Source organism: Leucopleurus acutus (assembly GCF_964270905.1).
Source record: "Leucopleurus acutus genome assembly, chromosome: 8".
Lineage (NCBI taxonomy): Eukaryota > Metazoa > Chordata > Mammalia > Artiodactyla > Delphinidae > Leucopleurus > Leucopleurus acutus.
Window position 1 is genome coordinate 109,325,080 of NC_139151.1, and position 16,950 is coordinate 109,342,029.

At 65.4% G+C, this 16,950-nt stretch overlaps 2 protein-coding genes across 3 annotated transcripts; one reads left to right on the plus strand and one right to left on the minus strand.

The window, feature by feature from the left end:
- Window positions 1-7,731: 7,731 nt before the first annotated feature.
- Window positions 7,732-10,311, minus strand: RASSF7 (Ras association domain family member 7). 2 transcript variants are annotated; one of them, XM_082845156.1, is made up of 6 exons: window positions 10,242-10,311; window positions 9,547-9,677; window positions 8,675-9,387; window positions 8,386-8,514; window positions 8,228-8,309; window positions 7,732-8,145 (listed from the first exon to the last, which is right to left on the minus strand). In XM_082845156.1, exons 2-6 carry the CDS (start codon window positions 9,668-9,670, stop codon window positions 8,114-8,116), a joined length of 1,080 nt encoding a protein of 359 aa, XP_082701282.1. In that variant the 5' UTR covers window positions 9,671-9,677; window positions 10,242-10,311; the 3' UTR covers window positions 7,732-8,113. The 2 variants fall into 2 exon arrangements, with proteins under 2 accessions (XP_082701282.1, XP_082701283.1); XM_082845157.1 differs by lacking the exons at window positions 7,732-8,145; window positions 8,228-8,309 and having other exon boundaries at window positions 8,391-8,531.
- Window positions 10,312-12,455: 2,144 nt separating this feature from the next.
- On the plus strand, window positions 12,456-16,893 carry LMNTD2 (lamin tail domain containing 2). Its single transcript, XM_082845452.1, has 14 exons — window positions 12,456-12,646; window positions 12,736-12,888; window positions 13,292-13,376; window positions 13,488-13,643; window positions 13,948-14,037; window positions 14,100-14,188; window positions 14,478-14,773; window positions 15,190-15,301; window positions 15,417-15,606; window positions 15,699-15,818; window positions 15,903-16,099; window positions 16,342-16,469; window positions 16,561-16,613; window positions 16,695-16,893. The coding sequence occupies exons 1-14, from the start codon at window positions 12,459-12,461 to the stop codon at window positions 16,824-16,826; spliced, it is 1,989 nt and encodes a 662-aa protein (XP_082701578.1). The 5' UTR covers window positions 12,456-12,458; the 3' UTR covers window positions 16,827-16,893.
- Window positions 16,894-16,950: the final 57 nt, after the last annotated feature.

A 16,950-nucleotide genomic window follows, 5' to 3' on the forward strand; every position in this document is an offset into this window, starting at 1 on the left:
CCCTGAGCTTGGGGATCTCGAGGCTTTGGAAACACTGTTTAATGCGTTATCACAGTCCAAAGAGACAAGCTGCTTGGAAGAACTTGAGGTTTCTAAGTTCCTGCCTTTGGGCTGTTATGGGACTGCCCCTCCGTCGGGAAGCTGGCACAGTCCGACCCTCCGCCCGTCGCCCAGGGCGAATGGGAGCGGAAGCCTGGCACACCTAGGGTCCCGCCCCCAGCCAGGGTCCCGCCCCGTGCGATGGCCCCGCCCCCAACCCGGGTCCGGCTCCACGCGGCGCCCCCGCCCCGCCCTCCCGCCACCCCCCTCCCATCCCTCAGACGTCAAGCGTGAGCTGCGGAGAGCCGTGCCGGGACGGCCTGGTGGCGCTCCAGGGACGAGCAGCTTTGTGCCGTCCGTTCACTCCGACCAAACACTGATGGACCCTCTGCTCGGGCTCCGCCAGGCGCTGAGCACAGCGAGGACGATTCCCCAGTCCCGTGTCCCATCTTGTCCAGACACAATAAACAATGAACGTTGCGAATCACTGCGCCGCGTGGTGTGTGAGAAGCTGATTCGTGCTCTGATAAAAAGGGCAGAGTCCGGGGCTCCGGAGGCAGGAGGACTGGCCAGTGGTAGTTAGCGGGTGAGACGTGATGGCGGAGGGAGCAGCCGTGGGGAGAGCTCGGAGAAGCTGCCGGGACCACAGAAGGGAGGCCCGCGAAGTGGGCCCGGGCGGGGAGCGGCACGGGAGGGTCCTGAGCAGGGTGACAGGCGCTGGCTGATAGGATCCCCCGGGCGGCAGCGGGTGAACAGAATGGAGCAGCGGGGGCGGGCCCGGGGGACCAGTGGGGAGGCCTCTTTGGCCAACCCCCCTTCAGGGACCCCCGTGGTGCCGGCTGGGGTGGGGCAGCGCAGGTGCGGGAAGCGATCCGCTCCTGGTAGATTATGAAGACAGAAGCGAGGGGGGCGCGGTTGTTGAGGAGTTGGATGTGAGATGCCAGGTAAAAGGGGAAACCAGGAAGGGTTCCTGGAAGCCAGGGGAAGAAGGCGCATCCAGGAGGACGCCTGTGTGGAGCGAGGTGGGAGTCACCGGTGACCCGGAGGGTAGCAGCGCTGGGGGGCGGGGCAGAGGGAGGCGGTTTAACGAGAAGGCGAGCTGAGTGACGGCCGGCGAGCACCAAGCGGGACAAAAGTGGAGGCAGCTGGGAAGAAGGCCACCGAGAGAAGGTTGTTTTGTTTTTTCTTTTTACGAGGGGAGAAATAACCCGCGTGCTTACAGGATCCGGAAAGGACTTTGCAGAAAGGAAGAATGGATGGTGCCAGAGAGGTGAGGGACTCTGGAGGGAATCTTCTCTGTGGGCGTGTGTGTGTGTGTGTGTGTGTGTGTGTGTGTGTGTGTGTGTGTGGCGCTGGCACAGCATAGTACCTCTTGGGTGTCACCCAGGCCAGGTACCCAAATCCGGACACTTTAGCTCTCAGCGTAAGTATGGATCTTGTGACCTCGGAAGAGTTTCTCAATCCCTCTGTGCCTCGTTGGCTATAAAATAGTGATGTGGAGGGCTGGATGGGTGGGGTCCAGCATGTTAAACACCCTGCACCAGACACCTTCCCCTCCCTCTCAGCTTGGTCTCAGCCAGTGTCGGCCCTTCTGCACACACATGCCTACCTGCCAAAGACCACTAGATATGAGGACACCGCCCAGCAGAGGATCCCAAATCTGGGTGGGTGGGAGCACGCCACTAAAGCTCCTGGGAAGGAATTGGACAAGCAGCTTGGAGCCCCCTTGGAGCGGGATCAGCCCCTCCTACCCTCATCTGCAGCTGCTCTTGGGGCCTGCTGGAAGATTGTCATAATAAACACATGCAGGGCTTCCCTGGTGGCGCAGTGGTTAAGAATCCGCCTGCCAATGCAGGGGACACGGGTTCAAGCCCTGGTCTGGGAAGATCCCACATGCCGCGGAGCAACTAAGTCCATGCACCACAACTACTGAGCCCGCGTGCCACAACTACTGGAAGCCTGCACGCCTAGAGGCCATGCTCCGCAACAAGAGAAGCCACCGCAATGAGAAGACCACACATCGCAACGAAGAGTAACCCCCACTCGCCACAACTAGAGAAAGCACGCACGCAGCAACGAAGACCCAACGCAGCCAAAAACAAATAAATAAAAAAAGAGAGAGAAAAAAAAAAACCTGTACCTTGCAGCCCTCACTGGGCCCTGGTGCATGCTGGCACACCCTACTCCTGCCCCTTGCAGGCCCAGGCAGGCCCAGACACAGGATGCATGCTCCTCTCCTCGTGTGCACAGGAGGGTGGAGCTGGACAGGGAGCTCCCTTGGTTCTGTCCAGCCCAGGTCAGCCCCGTCCCCTGCCATCAGTCCTGCACAAACACACAGGGCCAGAGCCGGGGAAAGGAAACAGGCAGGGCTGTGATCCCTAACTTAGGAAGGCAGGTGTATCAGTGTCCTAGGGCAGCCACAACAAATGACCACAGACTGGGGGGCTTAAAACCACAGATTTCTTCTCTCACAGTCCAGGAGGCCAGAAGTCCAAAATCTAGGTTGACAGCTGTGCTTTCTCTGAAATCTGTAGAGGGAATCCTTTGTTTCCGCTTCTGGTTTTTGGTCCTTCAGTCTTCCGTGGCTTATGGCAGCATCACCCCAATCTCTGCCTCGGTCTTCGTATGGCCTTCCTCCCTGTGTGCCTGTACCTTTCTTAAAAGCACACTTGTCTTTGGATTTAAGACCCACTCAGATAATCCAGGATGACCTCATCAAGCTGCAAAGACCCTTTTTCCAAGTAAGGTAACATTCACAGGGTCTAGGCATTTGGATATAACATAACTTTTTGAGGTACCACCATTCAGTACACTTCAGAGGGTGATAAAGGGTGCATTTGGAACCAGCAGGACTGAGGGGGCACTGCTGGAGGTCGTTCCAGCAGGGCAAGGCAGGAACTGGGAGTCACCCTGATTTCTGGCCTGTCCCTGTCCCCGAATCCCAGACTTCTCCCCTCCAAACCACTGCCTGTCTGCCCGCCCCAATCACGCCCAGCCCTGAAGGTGCAGGCCCTGCCCACAGGGGGCCACACCCAACACCCTGCACTTGAACTTCTATACTCAGGCTTCATGCTCCCAAGGTCCCAGGCAGGGTCAGATGTCTCCCTGGAGGCCCACACTCGGCCACCTGGGCAACACTTTTGAAGGAAGAAATGAAATGACCAAGATGGTGGGAAGGGTGCAGGAGGGGCCCACACTGGTTTTGTGGCAACTGGTGGGCTCCAGCCCAGGCTTATGTGGGCTCCGGGGAGGACAAGAGTGGGGTAGTGAGCTGGGGGGCAGGAGGGCTGCAGGAGAGCAGCCAGGGTGGCTGATGCTGGGGAGGTACTGTCCCTGGGCCAAGTCGGGGGCAGAGGGGCCCTTTGTAGCTGCCTGGAGCAGGGAGAATGGGGTCCTCCAGGGAGGGCCAGGCTCTGAGGCAGGTGCCAGAGACTCTGGTTGACTTGAGGGAGGTGGGCAAACGGGAGAGTTCTTGCTTACTTTGGAGGGGACACAAAGGTCTTAAGAGGACCTTAACCCTAACCCTAACTCTCCAGACTGGATGGTGGAGAACAGGAGGGGCTCGGGCACCTCTCTGCCTGATTAGGGGTCCGGATGACCCATGATTCTGCCTCAGGGAGGCTGCGAGGGGAGTGTGAAGAGAAGGGGCCAGGGCCACGACTCCCCTGGCTGCCACCTTGGGGCTACACCAGAAATGGATGACTCCAGGTCTGAAACGCTCCGTTCCCTTGGTTTCTACAATTTTCAATGCCCGGACAGGACAGGTCAGAGGACGGGGGCAAGCTGCCGAGGGCCCTGCGCTCCGTGCCGTGGCCCCTCCGGACAGGAGTGACCAGGAGTCCCCAGGGCCGGCCCGCGGGTGTCGCCGGTCAAACCAGGCAGAAGCGGAGCCCCCTCAACGCCAGCCAGACCACCCCGGAGTGGGTGCAGGAGGCGCAGCCAGTAGGTGGTCGCGAGGGCACGGGCCGGCTTACGTGTGCCGGAGCCCGGCCTTCCCGGGGAGGGGCCCGGCTCGCGCGGGCCGGGGGTGCTGAAGCGCCCGGGCTGTTCCACCGCCGGGGCCGGCGTGGGTAGCGCCTCGGGTCGTACCACCCGCACCGGCCGGCGGGGGAGCTGCCCCGGGCGCCAGGCGGCGACGCGGCGCCCGCTGGCCCCGCCCGGCAGGTGGCGGCCCCGCCCAGAGGCCGACGTGCGGAGAGGAACGCGCCGGCCGCGCCCGCGAGGCGCCGCGCGACGGTGGGCGTGGCGTCCCGTCCCCGGCTCTCACACAGTGGCTGCGGCGCGGCAGGGCGGGCCCGGCTCGGCCGGCCATTGGCTGCGGGACCTGTACATTTGCATACGGGCCGGGCGCGGAGCGCGGAGCCGGCGGGGGCGCGAGGGGGCCGCGGCCGCCGCCGAAGTTGGGCAGAAAGCCGGCGACGGCCCCGTGCCGGGGTCGCAGGTGACGCGCGAGGGGTCCCAGGCCGGCGGGCGGGAGCTCGGACCGGGCAAGGGCAGCGGGATCGGACAGCCAAGTTGGAGGGGAGGGAAGGGTCGGGGGCTCAGGACGACCCTTCCGCCCGCACGGCGGTCCCTCCAGGCGCAGGGCAGCCACTGCCCACCGCACACTGCGCTGCTCCGGACCCACTGTGCGTGTGACAGCGGCTGATCTGTCTCTGGGCTGCGCGACCGCCCCGTCCCCTCTGTGACCCTGCAGGGCAGGGGACGGCCACATCGGGTCAGAGGGCGCGCGCCAAGGCGGGTGGTGGGCAAAGGCGCCCCGTGGACTGGGTGTGCTTTTCTGCGACCAGCAGTGGGCTGAGGGAAAACGGGGGGCATTCAGGGAACTTCGCTGTCCTCCGCACGAGGAGGCTCAGGTTGTACCAGATGCCCTCTTGGAGGGAACTCTCTTTCCCTTGTGTGTCTCAGGGTGTCAGGATGTGCAGGGTTCCTGGGACGGCCTTCCCGATGTCGCCAAGCTTAAGGCAGTCCTGGGCAGGCACGGGTGCCGGGGTTCGAGCCTTGGACGTTGGAACAAGGACCTCCAGAACCAGCCTCTTGAGGGCTACCTCTGAGGACTTCCTTGAGGACAGTGGTGACAGATTTGACTTTTCTGTGCACTCTGCCACTTCAGCGAGGCCGCTAAGGGAGGCGGGGCTCTGAAGACCCTTTTGTGGCACCCCTGACACACCCTCCCAGGGGCGGGGGCTCCTGGAGGCCCGCTTTCCTGTTAGGGATTCTTGAGTTCACCGTGAAAATCCTGTGGTTGTGGAGCCGGCCCAGAGCAGCCTCTGGGCCTGCAGACGCCAGGAGGCCAGCAGCAGGCTCTGTCCCCTCTCCCAGGTGGTGGGGGCTGATGGCTGGGGCAGCCTGGGGGGAGGTAGGCTTAGTCGGGGCCTTGTGTGGACTCGGACTCCCCTTTGGAGGGACCCTGTCCTAACTGATGGTCGATGTGGTGTGCTGAGTGTCACACCCAGCAGGCTTGGCAGGGCCAGGTTCTGCAGGTGGCAGGGAGGCTGTTGGTGGCTTTGGGGCTGAGAACCAGCAGAGCTGATTTGCTGCCACTGGGTGATGACTTACTCTGGGCAGCCGTCTGTGAACCCTGGTGTTCTCAGCCAGCCCTGGAGGGCCCTGCTGTGCGGGGTGGGGGGCAAGCAGGAACTCTGAGGCCAGTCGGGGCACCAGTGCCTTCCCCCCAACCCAGTCTGGCCCTGCGGAGCGACAGTGAGGATAGCTGCCCGGTACTCACAGCAGGCAGGGTCCTGCCCTGCCATCCACTGGTTTGATGGGAGCTGGGCCTTTCCTCACCTCAGCACATTTCACATCATTGTTTTCAAAGTACAGTTTAAAACTCAAAAGTAAACTTTTCAGCAACTCAAGGATTTGCTTAGTGATCTGAAGCACTTCTGGCAACTTTCGGGGGGTGTGGAATTTTGTTCACCTGGAACAGCCTCAGAGGAAGGTTCTGCCTGAGGACCCTCTCTGAGCTGGAGAAGAGGGCTGTCAGCATCCTCAAAGGCAGCCTCAGGCCAGGGGCGGGTCCCTGCCAGTGACTTCAGAAGGAACGGGTGTTCCCTGAAAACAGACACGGAGACCAGGGGGCTTAAGTACGCCCAGTTCCGTGTCTGCCGCCCTTTGGGGAGTGGGGAAGCCCACGACACTGGGAAGGGCATGGGCTGGTCCTCCCCTTTCCCCTGTGTGTGTAGGGTGGTCCCTGGATAGCACCTGGCCTTGCCCTCTGCTGGCCTACGTGCTCAGCTTGGGAGATGACGCCGTGCTAAGGCTCAGGGCTGGTGCCCAGCGGCCCATCCAATCCTCTGGAGCACAGGTGGGGGCTACAGGTGAAGGGAGCAGGCCCCTCGGACAGTCCCCAGTCCTCCCACCCAGGGCAAGGCCTTACTGGCCCGTGCACTCCAGGCTGCACCCTGTGTGGCCTGTGCTTGGCCCTATCTGGAGTCACAGGTCAGGCAGGCGTGTGGACAGGTGAGGGGATGGGCTGGGGGCTCCACAGAGGAAGCCAGGGCCAGATCCCTTTTGCCACCAGGCCCGTGCAGCCACTCCCATCCCTGCTGCAGCTCAGGCAGGAAGTACCGGCTCCTGGTTGCTCCCATAAGCTGTGCGCTTGGTGGTTTCCTTGCTCCTTGCACTCAGGACTCCACGTCCCCTACTGTCGGCCCCAAAGGAAGTGGGGAATGCCAGGCCCGGCTCAGGGGCCACCCCAGAAGAAGGCTGAGTGCATCCCAAAGTTGCCCGCCCCCAAACTAAGCACGAAGACCCCTGTGATCTAGGCTGTCCCGTCCCCTGTTCCTCAATACACGTGGCTGCACCCAAGCCTCAGAGCCCCCCAGGTTCTGACCGGCAGAGCTCTCCCATCCCAGCCACAGCTCTCTGAGCTGGGAGCCTGTGGCCCAGCCCAGGACCAGGGCTGTGATTTGGACCTCGCCCTGCCCCAATTTCAAGGCTGCAGGCATGCAGCTGAGGCTTCATGCCCACCTGGGGAGTGGAGGTGGGCGGCACACCCTCCAGGGGCCAGCAAAGCTGCCTGGGCCTCGCAGACCCAGGAGTCCCCACAAGCTCTGAGACTCAGGAAACCTGATGGACAGGTCTGGCGTGTCCTTGAGTCCTCATATCCAGGAGCCACCCCAGAGCGGGCAGCGCTTTCTGCTGCTGGTGGGGAGCAGGCCAGAGAGGGAAGCCAGGTGGGGGAGGGGTCCAGACAGAAACCCAGGTCAGTGCTGAGGCTGCTTCAGGCACCCAGCACCACTCCAACCCCAGGCTCAGGTTGCCAAGGAGAGAAACACTCCCCCCAACCACCACCACCACCACCACCACCACCACCACCACCACCACCACCACCACCACCACCACCACCACCACCACCACCACCACCACCACCACCACCACCACCACCACCCGGCACACCAACAGGGAAGGGCCACCCCCCCAGGGGGTGGGTGGACACAGCAGCCTGAAATGTGAGCCCCTGGGAGCTCCGGCTTTAGACCAACTGATGACTGGTCCCTGGGAAACCCCCATCTCAGGATCTTTGGCTGCTGCCAGCCCCAGGCAGCTCAGGGGACTACGCAGGGACCCCACAGACCCTGCCCATTGCAGCCTTGGGACACACTTAAGCCACGTGGGGCAGTTTATTGAGGTTTTAGTGTCGGGGTAGGAAGGCAGCACACACACGGACGTGGGGAAGGATGCCTCCCACACGCAAGCGCATACCTACAGGCTGAAAACAGGGTGGTCCGTGCACCTCCCTTCCCCAGCAAGGAGCTGTGGCCTTTGGGGCCTAGTGATTTCTGGGCTGGCCATGCCCCGTGCTTCTCCAGGGGTCTGCGCAGATTTGACAAGGACTAGAGCAAGAGTCCTCAGCCTTCCCCTGCCCACTGCAGCAGAAACCCTAGGGCTCCGAGGAGTCCCATCTCAGACCCAGGGTACCAGGACTTCCCATTGCATGGTGGAAGGAGTCCTCTGTGACCCCGAGCTCGCCTTCTGTCATCCAGGCTGGGCTGGCCTTGGCTGCCCTTGCTCATGTCATCAGAGCCCAGGGCTGGGCTGGCACTGGACGTCCACTCTGGGGCGAGAGCTGCTACCTCCAGGAGTTCTGCCTCATGGGGGTGACTGTGGGGAAGACATGGGCTGAGAGGGCTGCGGGGGCCACAGAAGGACCTCATCCCACCCAGAGTGGGGGAGACAGACATACTCTCTGGGCTCAGGCTGGACACCAGGGCTGGACTTGGGGGGGCTCCCAGCAGGGGCTCTTCTCTGGACGGAGGCAGAAGATCCTGTGGGAAGAGCGGGTCAGCATGGAGCTGGGCTGGGCCTCCCGCCAACCTGGCCACCCTCCAGAACCGCTCTGACCTGCGTGCCAGGGGGAGCCCCGTCCGGCCGTGGGGACGGGGACAGTGCAGCCCCCGTCTGCCGGATGAACTGCTGCAGGTTACACTGACGCAGCTCCCGGTTCAGCTCCTCCAGCTCCTGGGCCTGGGCCTAGGGCACACGGGACCCTCAGAGGCACACGGGACCCTCAGAGGCGCACGGCCGTGGAGCCGCACGGCCTCATGCTCTCCCTCGTCTGATCCTGAGACCAACACCCAAATCCACCCTGCGATGGAGGAACTGGCAGGGGTGCGGGGTCCAGCGGGCTCACCTGCAGGGCGTGCTCAGCAGCCTCCAGAGCCCTGCCCACCAGGGCAAGGCTGCCCTGCACCTCCACACTCTGCCGCTCCTGGGCGGCCAGGTCCTGGCGCAGGCGTTCTGCGACAGACGCTGTGGGTGAGGGGGGCCCAGGGGCCTCTGCGGCCATAAGTAACTCGGCCTCCAGGGCGCGGGTCTGGGCATCCAGGGCCTGCAGCCGAGCGGCATGCTCAGCCGTGGCCGCGCTCAGCGCCTGCAGGCGGGCCTGCCCCTCGTGCTCCCGGGCCTGCTCCCGCCGCAGCTCCTGCTCCCAGAAGGCCTCCTGGCCCAGCTCCGCTGCGTTCCTGCGCACCCTTCGCTCCAAGCCCTGCAGGTCTGCGCAGCAGCCCGGCATTGGTGCTACGGGACCCACAGGCTCGGGGGGCACAGGGTCGGGGACCAGCCCAGGGAACCCCAGGCTGAAGGTCAGCGCTTTGCAGGGCTCACGGTCCAGTGCTGGTCGAGGCTTCGGGGGAAGGCTAGCTCGGATTGGGCAGCGCTCAGGGGGAGGGCAGCTGTCTGAGGAGGGCCTCCCAGCGAGGCTGGGTCCTGTCCGCCTCAGGACAAACTGGACATCGCTGGCAAACTGTCCACAGGTCGCCTGTGCACCCACGGGACACTCCTGGGGTAGCAGCTGCCGTTCCTTCTCTCTGAGACGCTGCACAAGCACGAAGCGGCCTGTCTGGCCTGGAGTAGGGGGGAGGGGTCAGTCAGTCCACATCCCTTACCGTCTGTTCACCTGGCTTGTGCAGTTGGGGGCAGGCAAGAGGGATCAGCAGCAGCCCCACCCTCCTCGGGGCACCCCAGGTGCACCTGCTGGGCCCATCCGTGCTTCAGGGGACTCACCTATCGCTTGGGCCAGTGCGATGACCACTTCCTGACAGGTGGTCTGCTCTGAAACCCCACAGACCACACGCTGGATGCCATCCACCCACACCTTCAGCTCCATGGCCGCCAGCCCTGAGAGCATCCCTGTCCTGCAGGGAGGGTGAAGGCCACAGGGTCAGGCTCTGCCTGGCCCCAACACAGCCTGGCCCCGCTCTTCCTCCTTGAGGCCTGCCCCTCACCCCCTGAACTGGCTCAGGACTGCTGCCCCTCAGCGTCTGCTGCCCAGCCCCACCTGCAGGCCGCGCATTCCTGGGGGTGGGGTAGCAAAGACCAGTGCCCCCCAAAGGGGGAACCAGTGTGCCCTCCCGCAGCGCTCGGAGGCTTCCCCACTTCCCAGCCTGCTCTCGCCCCGCCCCACTCCCGGAACAAGGCAAATCATTAACCAGACCCAGCCACCTGGCTCGGAGGGTACAGCCCCTCCCGCGGGGCGTCCGCCCGCAGACCTCGGCCCTCCAGACCCACCGCACCCGGCACGGGCGGCCCCTCCCCACTCCCGCCCGTCCCCGCGATCGCCGCGAGGCCGCTGTCCCCGCCCGGGGCGGGTGCAGGTGCGGCGCGGCCCCCACGCCGGCCTGGCTTGCGCCCCTCCGTCGGAATCGCCGTCCGGGGCCGCTGCCTACGCTCTGGAAGTTCCGGGACCCGGCGCAGCTCACCTGGACGCTCGCCTGCCTCCGGAATCCGGACGCGAACTGGCTGCTGCCAGGCGCCGGGCGCCGCCGCAACCTGCCGCCTACAGCGCCGCGGGAGCGCCCCGGCCCGCCACCCCATTGGCCCACGGCCGGAGAGCCCCGCCCCACACACTTCCATTGGCTCCGCGGCGCGCACTGCCCGCCCCATGCCGACGCCCATTAGCCACCTACTCTGAGCCTCGCCCCTGGCCCTCCCCATTGGCTCCCCGCCCGTCCCGCCCCCGGCGGCGCCCAGGTGTGGGCGGGGCTCCGGGAAGCAGCGGGGCGGACAGAGCCCGGGTCCACGCACGCCCCAAGCCCGAAAGCAACACGGAAGCGCGTCCCAGACCGCGGTCGCAGGCGGCGCGTGGGGCAGGTGCCTGGCCGCGCTCCACGATTGACTTCCGCAGAAGCCGCCCAGTCTGAGGAGCCTCCCACCTAGGGAGGGGGCGCCGGCCTGGGACCCCACGAGCCCGGCCTGCGCCTAGCGGAGCCGCGGAGCCAGAACCGCCCCTCCCCCGGCCTGATGGGCCCGCGTCGGAACGCACAGGGGTCGGGGGCTCTTAGCGGGAGGCAGTGGAGCTGGTTGCCCGCTGCACCTCTCTGGCTGCTGCCGGGCTGACAATCCTGGTGGGTGAGGGGGCCGCCCAGAGGTTGCCTGGGACAAAGGCCCTCGACTCTTTGAGGTTCCTTCCCCCCACCCTTTCCTGCCCTCAGTGGGGCCCAATGCCTGCCCAAGCTGTGGACACGCTCCTGCACCAGGCCAGTCCTGCTCTCCTGCCAGGAGACCCCAAGCCAGCGCAGCAGCCAGGGTCCCTCGTAGCCTCAACGCTATCTGTGTGGCCCAGCGGCAAGGGCATCCAGAGGCTGTACTCGCCCAATCAGACGGCCACGGGCGGGGGTGGGGGGTGGTGTCCTCCCTCCCACCACAAGCCCTACCAAGAGCAAAAGCTGAAAGTCTGAATGAGTGAATGGTGAAGGAATGAAGGTGGGGTGGGGGTGGGGCAAATACTGGAGGGCGTGAGTCTAATGGGTCAGGTCTGGGGCCTCACTTTTGTCCAGAGGCGCGGGTGAGGGGACCATTGTCATCGTTATATAAGTGTCCCCAGGCCTCCCTGCAGTTGCTCAGTGGTGGAGGTGGATGGGGGAAGGGGAAGGGGAGGCTTCTCTCTCGGTCAGGTAAATGGGCACCAGCCGCTATGGGCACAGAGGCCGTAGGAGGAACTCAGGAGGGATTCCACTGCTGGTTAGAGCTCAGCAAGCCCCTCCGCCAGGTTCTCCGAGCTCTCACCTGCCTCTCCCTCCTCCCCAGTCAGCTCAGGCCCCAGTGAGGGCCACATTCTCACGAAGGCCATCCTGCTGGCCTGTGGACACACTCACAGGGCAGCAATGCCACCAATACCCACTGATCACCATGGTCAGGCTGGGGAGGGATGGTGGGAACCTGCCCCAGGGTCGGTTGGAGGTGTTGGGCTGCGCTGGGGACCATGGCAGACCCTACTGGTCACTCTGTGTCCTCTGGGCCTGCGGAGGTTAGCTGGGCTGTAGCTCAGCCTCTCACAGCTTCTCCTTCAGGCTGGACAAGGAGGGGGCCCAGGGTCCACTCAGGGCCCTGGTCTGGGGTCTCCCTGGAGACTCCTGGTAACAAACGGCCCCTCCCCTTCTGGGTGCTGGTATCCATGGCAACACTGTAGAGCCTTTCTCTCCACAGGCCTGCTTGGATTTCAGGCCTCAGGTGAGTGTTGGCGGGAGGGCCCTGGGTCTGAGGGGGACAGGGACATCACCGGCAAAGGACTAGCACCTTTGGGGACACTTGCACTAGGCTGGGGGGCAGGATTACAGCTCCTGGAGGGCAAGGGTGACAGGGGGGAGATGACAAGGAATGTGTGAACACCCAAGTGACATGGTGCCAGGGGTGGGGGTGACCTGCTGCCCTGGCCTGGTGAGAAACACGCAGGTGTGGACACCCACGTGACTGGCAGTGTGCTGTCCTGTGGGGCAGACACACACACACACACACACACACACACACACACACACCCCTTCTTGGAGAGTGACGCCCTGTGAGCCAGCGGTACCATCTTGGGGCTGCCATACACACGCACGTGCGCTGGCCATGTAAGGAGAGCCCTGCAGGGGTGCCCACACACGGGACCCAGGGCAGCCCTACCATCCTTCCTCTGAGCTCCCTCAACATCAAGAATGGACCCTGAGTCTTGTCAGGAGGCTGAAGATGCCGAGGAAAAGGCTTTCCCATCCCTGGTGGACCGAGAACTGGTCAGCGGCCACGTGGGGCCCCCAGCCAGCGCCTCTCCTGACCGTGGGGCTCCCGCATGCCCTCAGGACACCAAGCCCAGCTCCACCAGGATGGTCTCCTCTGTCAACCCGCAGTAAGGAGGGGAGGGGGGAGGTCAGCCGCTTGGGCCAGGCCAGCGAGAGAGCAGGGCCTGATCAAGTGGAAGGAGCGCTGGCCTTTCAGGTCTGCCCCGGAGTCTCTGGACCCCCGCACTCTGCGGCTGCTGTGGAGGCAGCGAGAACTGGAGATCCAGGCCCTGCGGTGGGCGATCGAGAACCACCGGGAGGCCCGACACTGCCGTATCCTGCAGGAAGTGGCTGGGCTTCCAGCTGAGAGGTCAGCAGCATATACTGCTGGTCCCCCGCCTGCCCAGTCCCCGTGCTGACCCTAACTCCGAGTTCATGTCTGACTCCAAAGTCCACTGCCAAGACCGCAGCCCTGACCCTGGCCCTGATCTTCGCCTCTAGCCCCTGTCCTTACCTGGTCCTGATCTCCCACCCCAGCCCTGAAGAAGTTAATATACTGTAAAGCCACCCAGACCCTAATCCCGAACATGTCTGTGGGTGCTGAACCCAACCTGGACGCCACCTCCAGCCCAGACCTCTTCAGGGCCTGACCTGGCCTGGCCCAGTTGCACTCTGTGCCCTCAGGCCCCTAATGACAGTGAAGAGGAGCCCCTCCTTCTCTCCTTGGCTGCCGACCCAGAGGTGGGGGCTGCTGAGATTGCCCTTTCCCCCAGGAGCTCGTGCAGCCGGAAGCTCTTGCAAAACCAGGTCCAAAAGCTGACTCTGGAGTTGGAAGAGCAGAAGGGACAGGCCCAGCTGGTGAGGGGCAGGTGGGATCAGGGAGTGGGGTGCGGACGGGGGGCGGAGGGGGCAGGCAGGGGTTGGCCTTGGCCGGCAGGGTCTGCAGAAGGCCCCGCCCTCCCCGAACAGGAGAAGGCACACCTGGAGGAGCGGCTGCTGCAGACCAGAAACACGCTGCGGCAGCTGGAGGCAGAGTTGCAGGCCTTGCAGAAGTCCTGCCTCCTGCAGCTGGCCCGCTCCTCCTGGGTGGGCCGCATGCTGCGGTCTTCCACGGGCAGTGTGGAGGTGAGTCTGGCCTCTGGGCACCCCCGCCCCCCAAGTCCGCCCTCCTCGGTCTTCCCTCGACAGCTAGCATGTCCCCTTGAGACTGGCGCTTCCGCCGCGGGTCCCTGGGCTGCCTGGGAGGCCTGCCCCCCTCAGGCTGCCTCTGGAACCAGGACCGAGGCCTGGGGCAGGGACGAGCTGCAAGCCCTGTAGTCCCTGACACCTGGTACTTAGCAAGTGTGTGCCTCAGGCACTGGGGAGGTCAGGGGGGCGCGTGGCCTTGGGCAGAGGGGGCGCTCCCCCCAGCCTGCCGCCCCTTGTGCAGGTGGTGGCGGCAGAGACCCTGAGGGACCCCAGTGGCCTCTCTGAGAACGGTCGGCCCCCACTGCTGGGGGGTGAGCGAGGCCCCCCAGGTGTGCTCTTGGCTCTGCAGCCCTGCGGGAGGGCCGGGCCGTGCGCTTCTTTCTCCCTGGCCAGGGGTTCCGGCTGGAGAATGTGGACTGGAGCAGCGTCGCCCACCGGTACCCCAACCTCTTCCCCAACCTCGAGCCCAGCTCAGATCAACAGTAACTGCACTGGGTGGGGACTCCCTAGGGGGGAGGGGAGGGGAGGGCTTGCCTTGGTTGGTATGGACCAAGCTCCAAGTTCCACCCCTTAGTGTCCCTGGACAGGTCACTTGGAAGGGAAAGGGCTCTGGGGCCATCTCTGTCCAGCCATGGGCCCTTTGCCCAGGCTGGATCCTAGGGACTGGGGCCACAACTTGGTGTGCCCGGCCCTCCTTATGGAGGCTGGATGGGGGCAGGGCTGGGGTCCACGAGCTGAAGCCACGGGCAGCGAGCTGATCTTGGCCTGCAGGCACCCCTGGGCCCCGCCGCTCCCGGAGCTCCCACCAGCCACACAGCCTGACCAGTGGAACTCAGAGCTGTACTGCCGGCAGAGTGAGCATCGTCTCAAGAGCGTCGAGTGGAGCTCCCTGCCCCTGGTGGGCACCAGCAGCTCCGGGGGTGCCGACTCTGAGTCCAGCAGCTGCCTGCTGGCTGCACGTCACCATGTGCAGAAAGTGACAGGGGACCCTCTCCAGGCGCCAGGCCACATTGCTGAGCAGAAGGGGGCACAGAGCCTCTGCGGGGACAGTCGAGCAACATGGGAAGGTGGAGTGGGCGGGGCTCCCCTGGTTTCTCCCCCTCCCACCCCCGCGGGACTGTGATCTCGCCCAAAGTCCTAAAGGGTGTCCCCCACCCTCTGGGCTTTCACAGTAGCCCAGTTTGAGGCAGTTGGGGCCTTTCCAGCCACATCCCTAGGGGTTAAGGTGGTCTTGGAGGACGGCTGCCACCGCCTTTGCGCTCTGGCCTGAATCCACATCCCCCCACGCCCCAGCAAGTACTGCCAGGCGCTCCTCTGCTTCGCGCAGCCTCCTGGGTCCAGCCGTCTCCCCTTTCTGCGATCCGACCCTCACCTCATTGCTGCTCCTCTCCCACGTGGAGCCTCAGGGCGCAGTGGGCCAGGTCTGGCCTCACCGGAGATGTCCCCAGTGGACCCTCCATATTGGGGTTCCCCTCCTGGACAGGCCGCCTCTCCCTGGATCTCCGGAAAACCCACTCGGACAGGCAGGGCAAGAATGGCCAGGAGCCTGAGTCCCGTGCGGATCCCCACCCCCGGCATTACGGGCGCTGTCCAAGGTGAGGACGGGAGGCAGCTCCGAGCGCAAGGGCGGGAGCAGGTCTCCTAGCGGGACCACGGTGGGAGGGGCCCGAACGTCTCGGCACAGCTCCCCTGCCCGCGCTCCCGCCCCAGCCCCACGGGCTCCTGCCTGAAGATCATGGCGGTGAGCCACCGCCGGGGGTTCGTGCGCATCCTCAACCAGTCGCTGGAGGAGACGGCCGACCTGGGTGGCTTCGTGCTGCAGCAGCTGGTGCGCGACTTCCCCGTGTGCATGTACCGCTTCCCGCCCAGCACGCTGCTGGAGCCAAGGCAACACATCACGGTGCGCCCTGCTCCCCGCGCCCCTCGCGGCCCCGCCCCGGCCCCCCCGCCGCCGGCCCCTCACCCCTCACTGGCCGCCGACGCCGTCCCCAGGTGTGGGGCGAGGCGCCCAGCAGCACCAAGCGGCAGCCACCCTTCTCCTTGGGCCAGGAGCCCGTCCACGTCCACTCCAGCCGGGGCTGCGTGACCCTCCTCCTGAACCCCCAAGGCGAGGTCAGTGCGGGTCCCAGCGGGGGTGGTGGGAAGGGCGGGCTTTGCGGGGTGGAGGTGACCACCGTGTCCCCCACGGCCTCGCAGGTCCTCAGCGAGCACCAGGCCGCTCACTGCGTGACCCCCGTGTGCAGGATCTTCGCCGACAACACCGACTTGTCCATCGACCGTTTCCCGCTCTCAGAGGCCCGGCCCGGTGCCGACCTCGCGGAGCGGCAGCCCCTGCCTCGACCCCCGCGCAAGGGTCGGGTGCAGGAGGCCCGGGCCGGGCGCCGGAGGCCGGGGTGAGAACCTCGGGTCCCCCAGTCCGTACCTTCTCCCCAGGCCCAGACTCGACAAAGACCCCAGACCCCCTGCTAGGACTGTCCCCCACCTCCCCAGGGCCCGCCCTTGCCAGGACCACCCGCCAGCTATTCAGGACACCCCTCAGGTCCTCCACCTCCCCTGGCCCCGTCCCCTCCGGAACCACCCCTTCCCGCGGACAGGCTCTGTCTCTCACGACCCCCCTCACCGCCCTTCCCCCCAGGACGCGGGTTCAGTTGCCCCGCCTGAGCACCAGAAAGCTCCTCCGCCAGCGAGAGGTGCCAGGGCGGCCCGAGGGCGCCGCCGAGACCCACCCAGAGCTCCTGCCCGCCAGCCCCATCCACGTCCCCGGTGAGTGCGCAGCAGGGAGGGACGTGGAGGGAGGGGCGGACAGCGAGAAGGGGGCGGCCGGCCGACCCCACACCCTCATTGTCCCGCGCAGAGGCCCCGCTGGGCCTCGAGGACTGCCAGGCTAAGAAGGAACACAAGGTCCGGGTGAGTGCTGGCGCGGGCGTCCGGGCAGCCCCCGCCCCGCCCCGGCCCCGCCCTGCGGCCACTCAGGCTCCGCCCCCCCAGGTGGGCCGGAAGAGCGTGGACCGCGGCTGTCCGATGGTGGCGCTGTCGGTGCAGAGCACGGCCGAGAGCAGGTTCGGCTTCCGCTTCCTCAGCTGCCCGCCCATCACCGCGGACTCGCGCTGGCCGGTGTAGGGCCGGGCGGGGCGGCGGCAGCGGCGCCTGTGCTCCCGCGTCTCCACGACGGTGGCTGCGGGGCGGGGCGGGGCGGGGCGGGGCGGGGAGAAAACGCCGGAGGCAGGCGGTGCCAGCTGCATAG

Excerpts from the sequence above, each read along its gene's own strand:
- RASSF7 (XM_082845156.1), bottom strand. The coding sequence starts at position 9,670 with ATGCTCTCAGGGCTGGCGGCCATGGAGCTGAAGGTGTGGGTGGATGGC. Across the intron at positions 9,388-9,546 it reads CGCACTGGCCCAAGCGATAG|GCCAGACAGGCCGCTTCGTG; the intron begins GTGAGTCCCCTG and ends CCCCTACTCCAG. Across the intron at positions 8,146-8,227 it reads GTCCAGCCTGAGCCCAGAGA|TCACCCCCATGAGGCAGAAC; the intron begins GTATGTCTGTCT and ends TCTTCCCCACAG.
- LMNTD2 (XM_082845452.1), top strand. The coding sequence starts at position 12,459 with ATGGACCCTGAGTCTTGTCAGGAGGCTGAAGATGCCGAGGAAAAGGCT. Across the intron at positions 12,647-12,735 it reads GTCTCCTCTGTCAACCCGCA|GTCTGCCCCGGAGTCTCTGG; the intron begins GTAAGGAGGGGA and ends CTGGCCTTTCAG. Across the intron at positions 14,038-14,099 it reads GTGAGCGAGGCCCCCCAGGT|GGGTTCCGGCTGGAGAATGT; the intron begins GTGCTCTTGGCT and ends CTCCCTGGCCAG.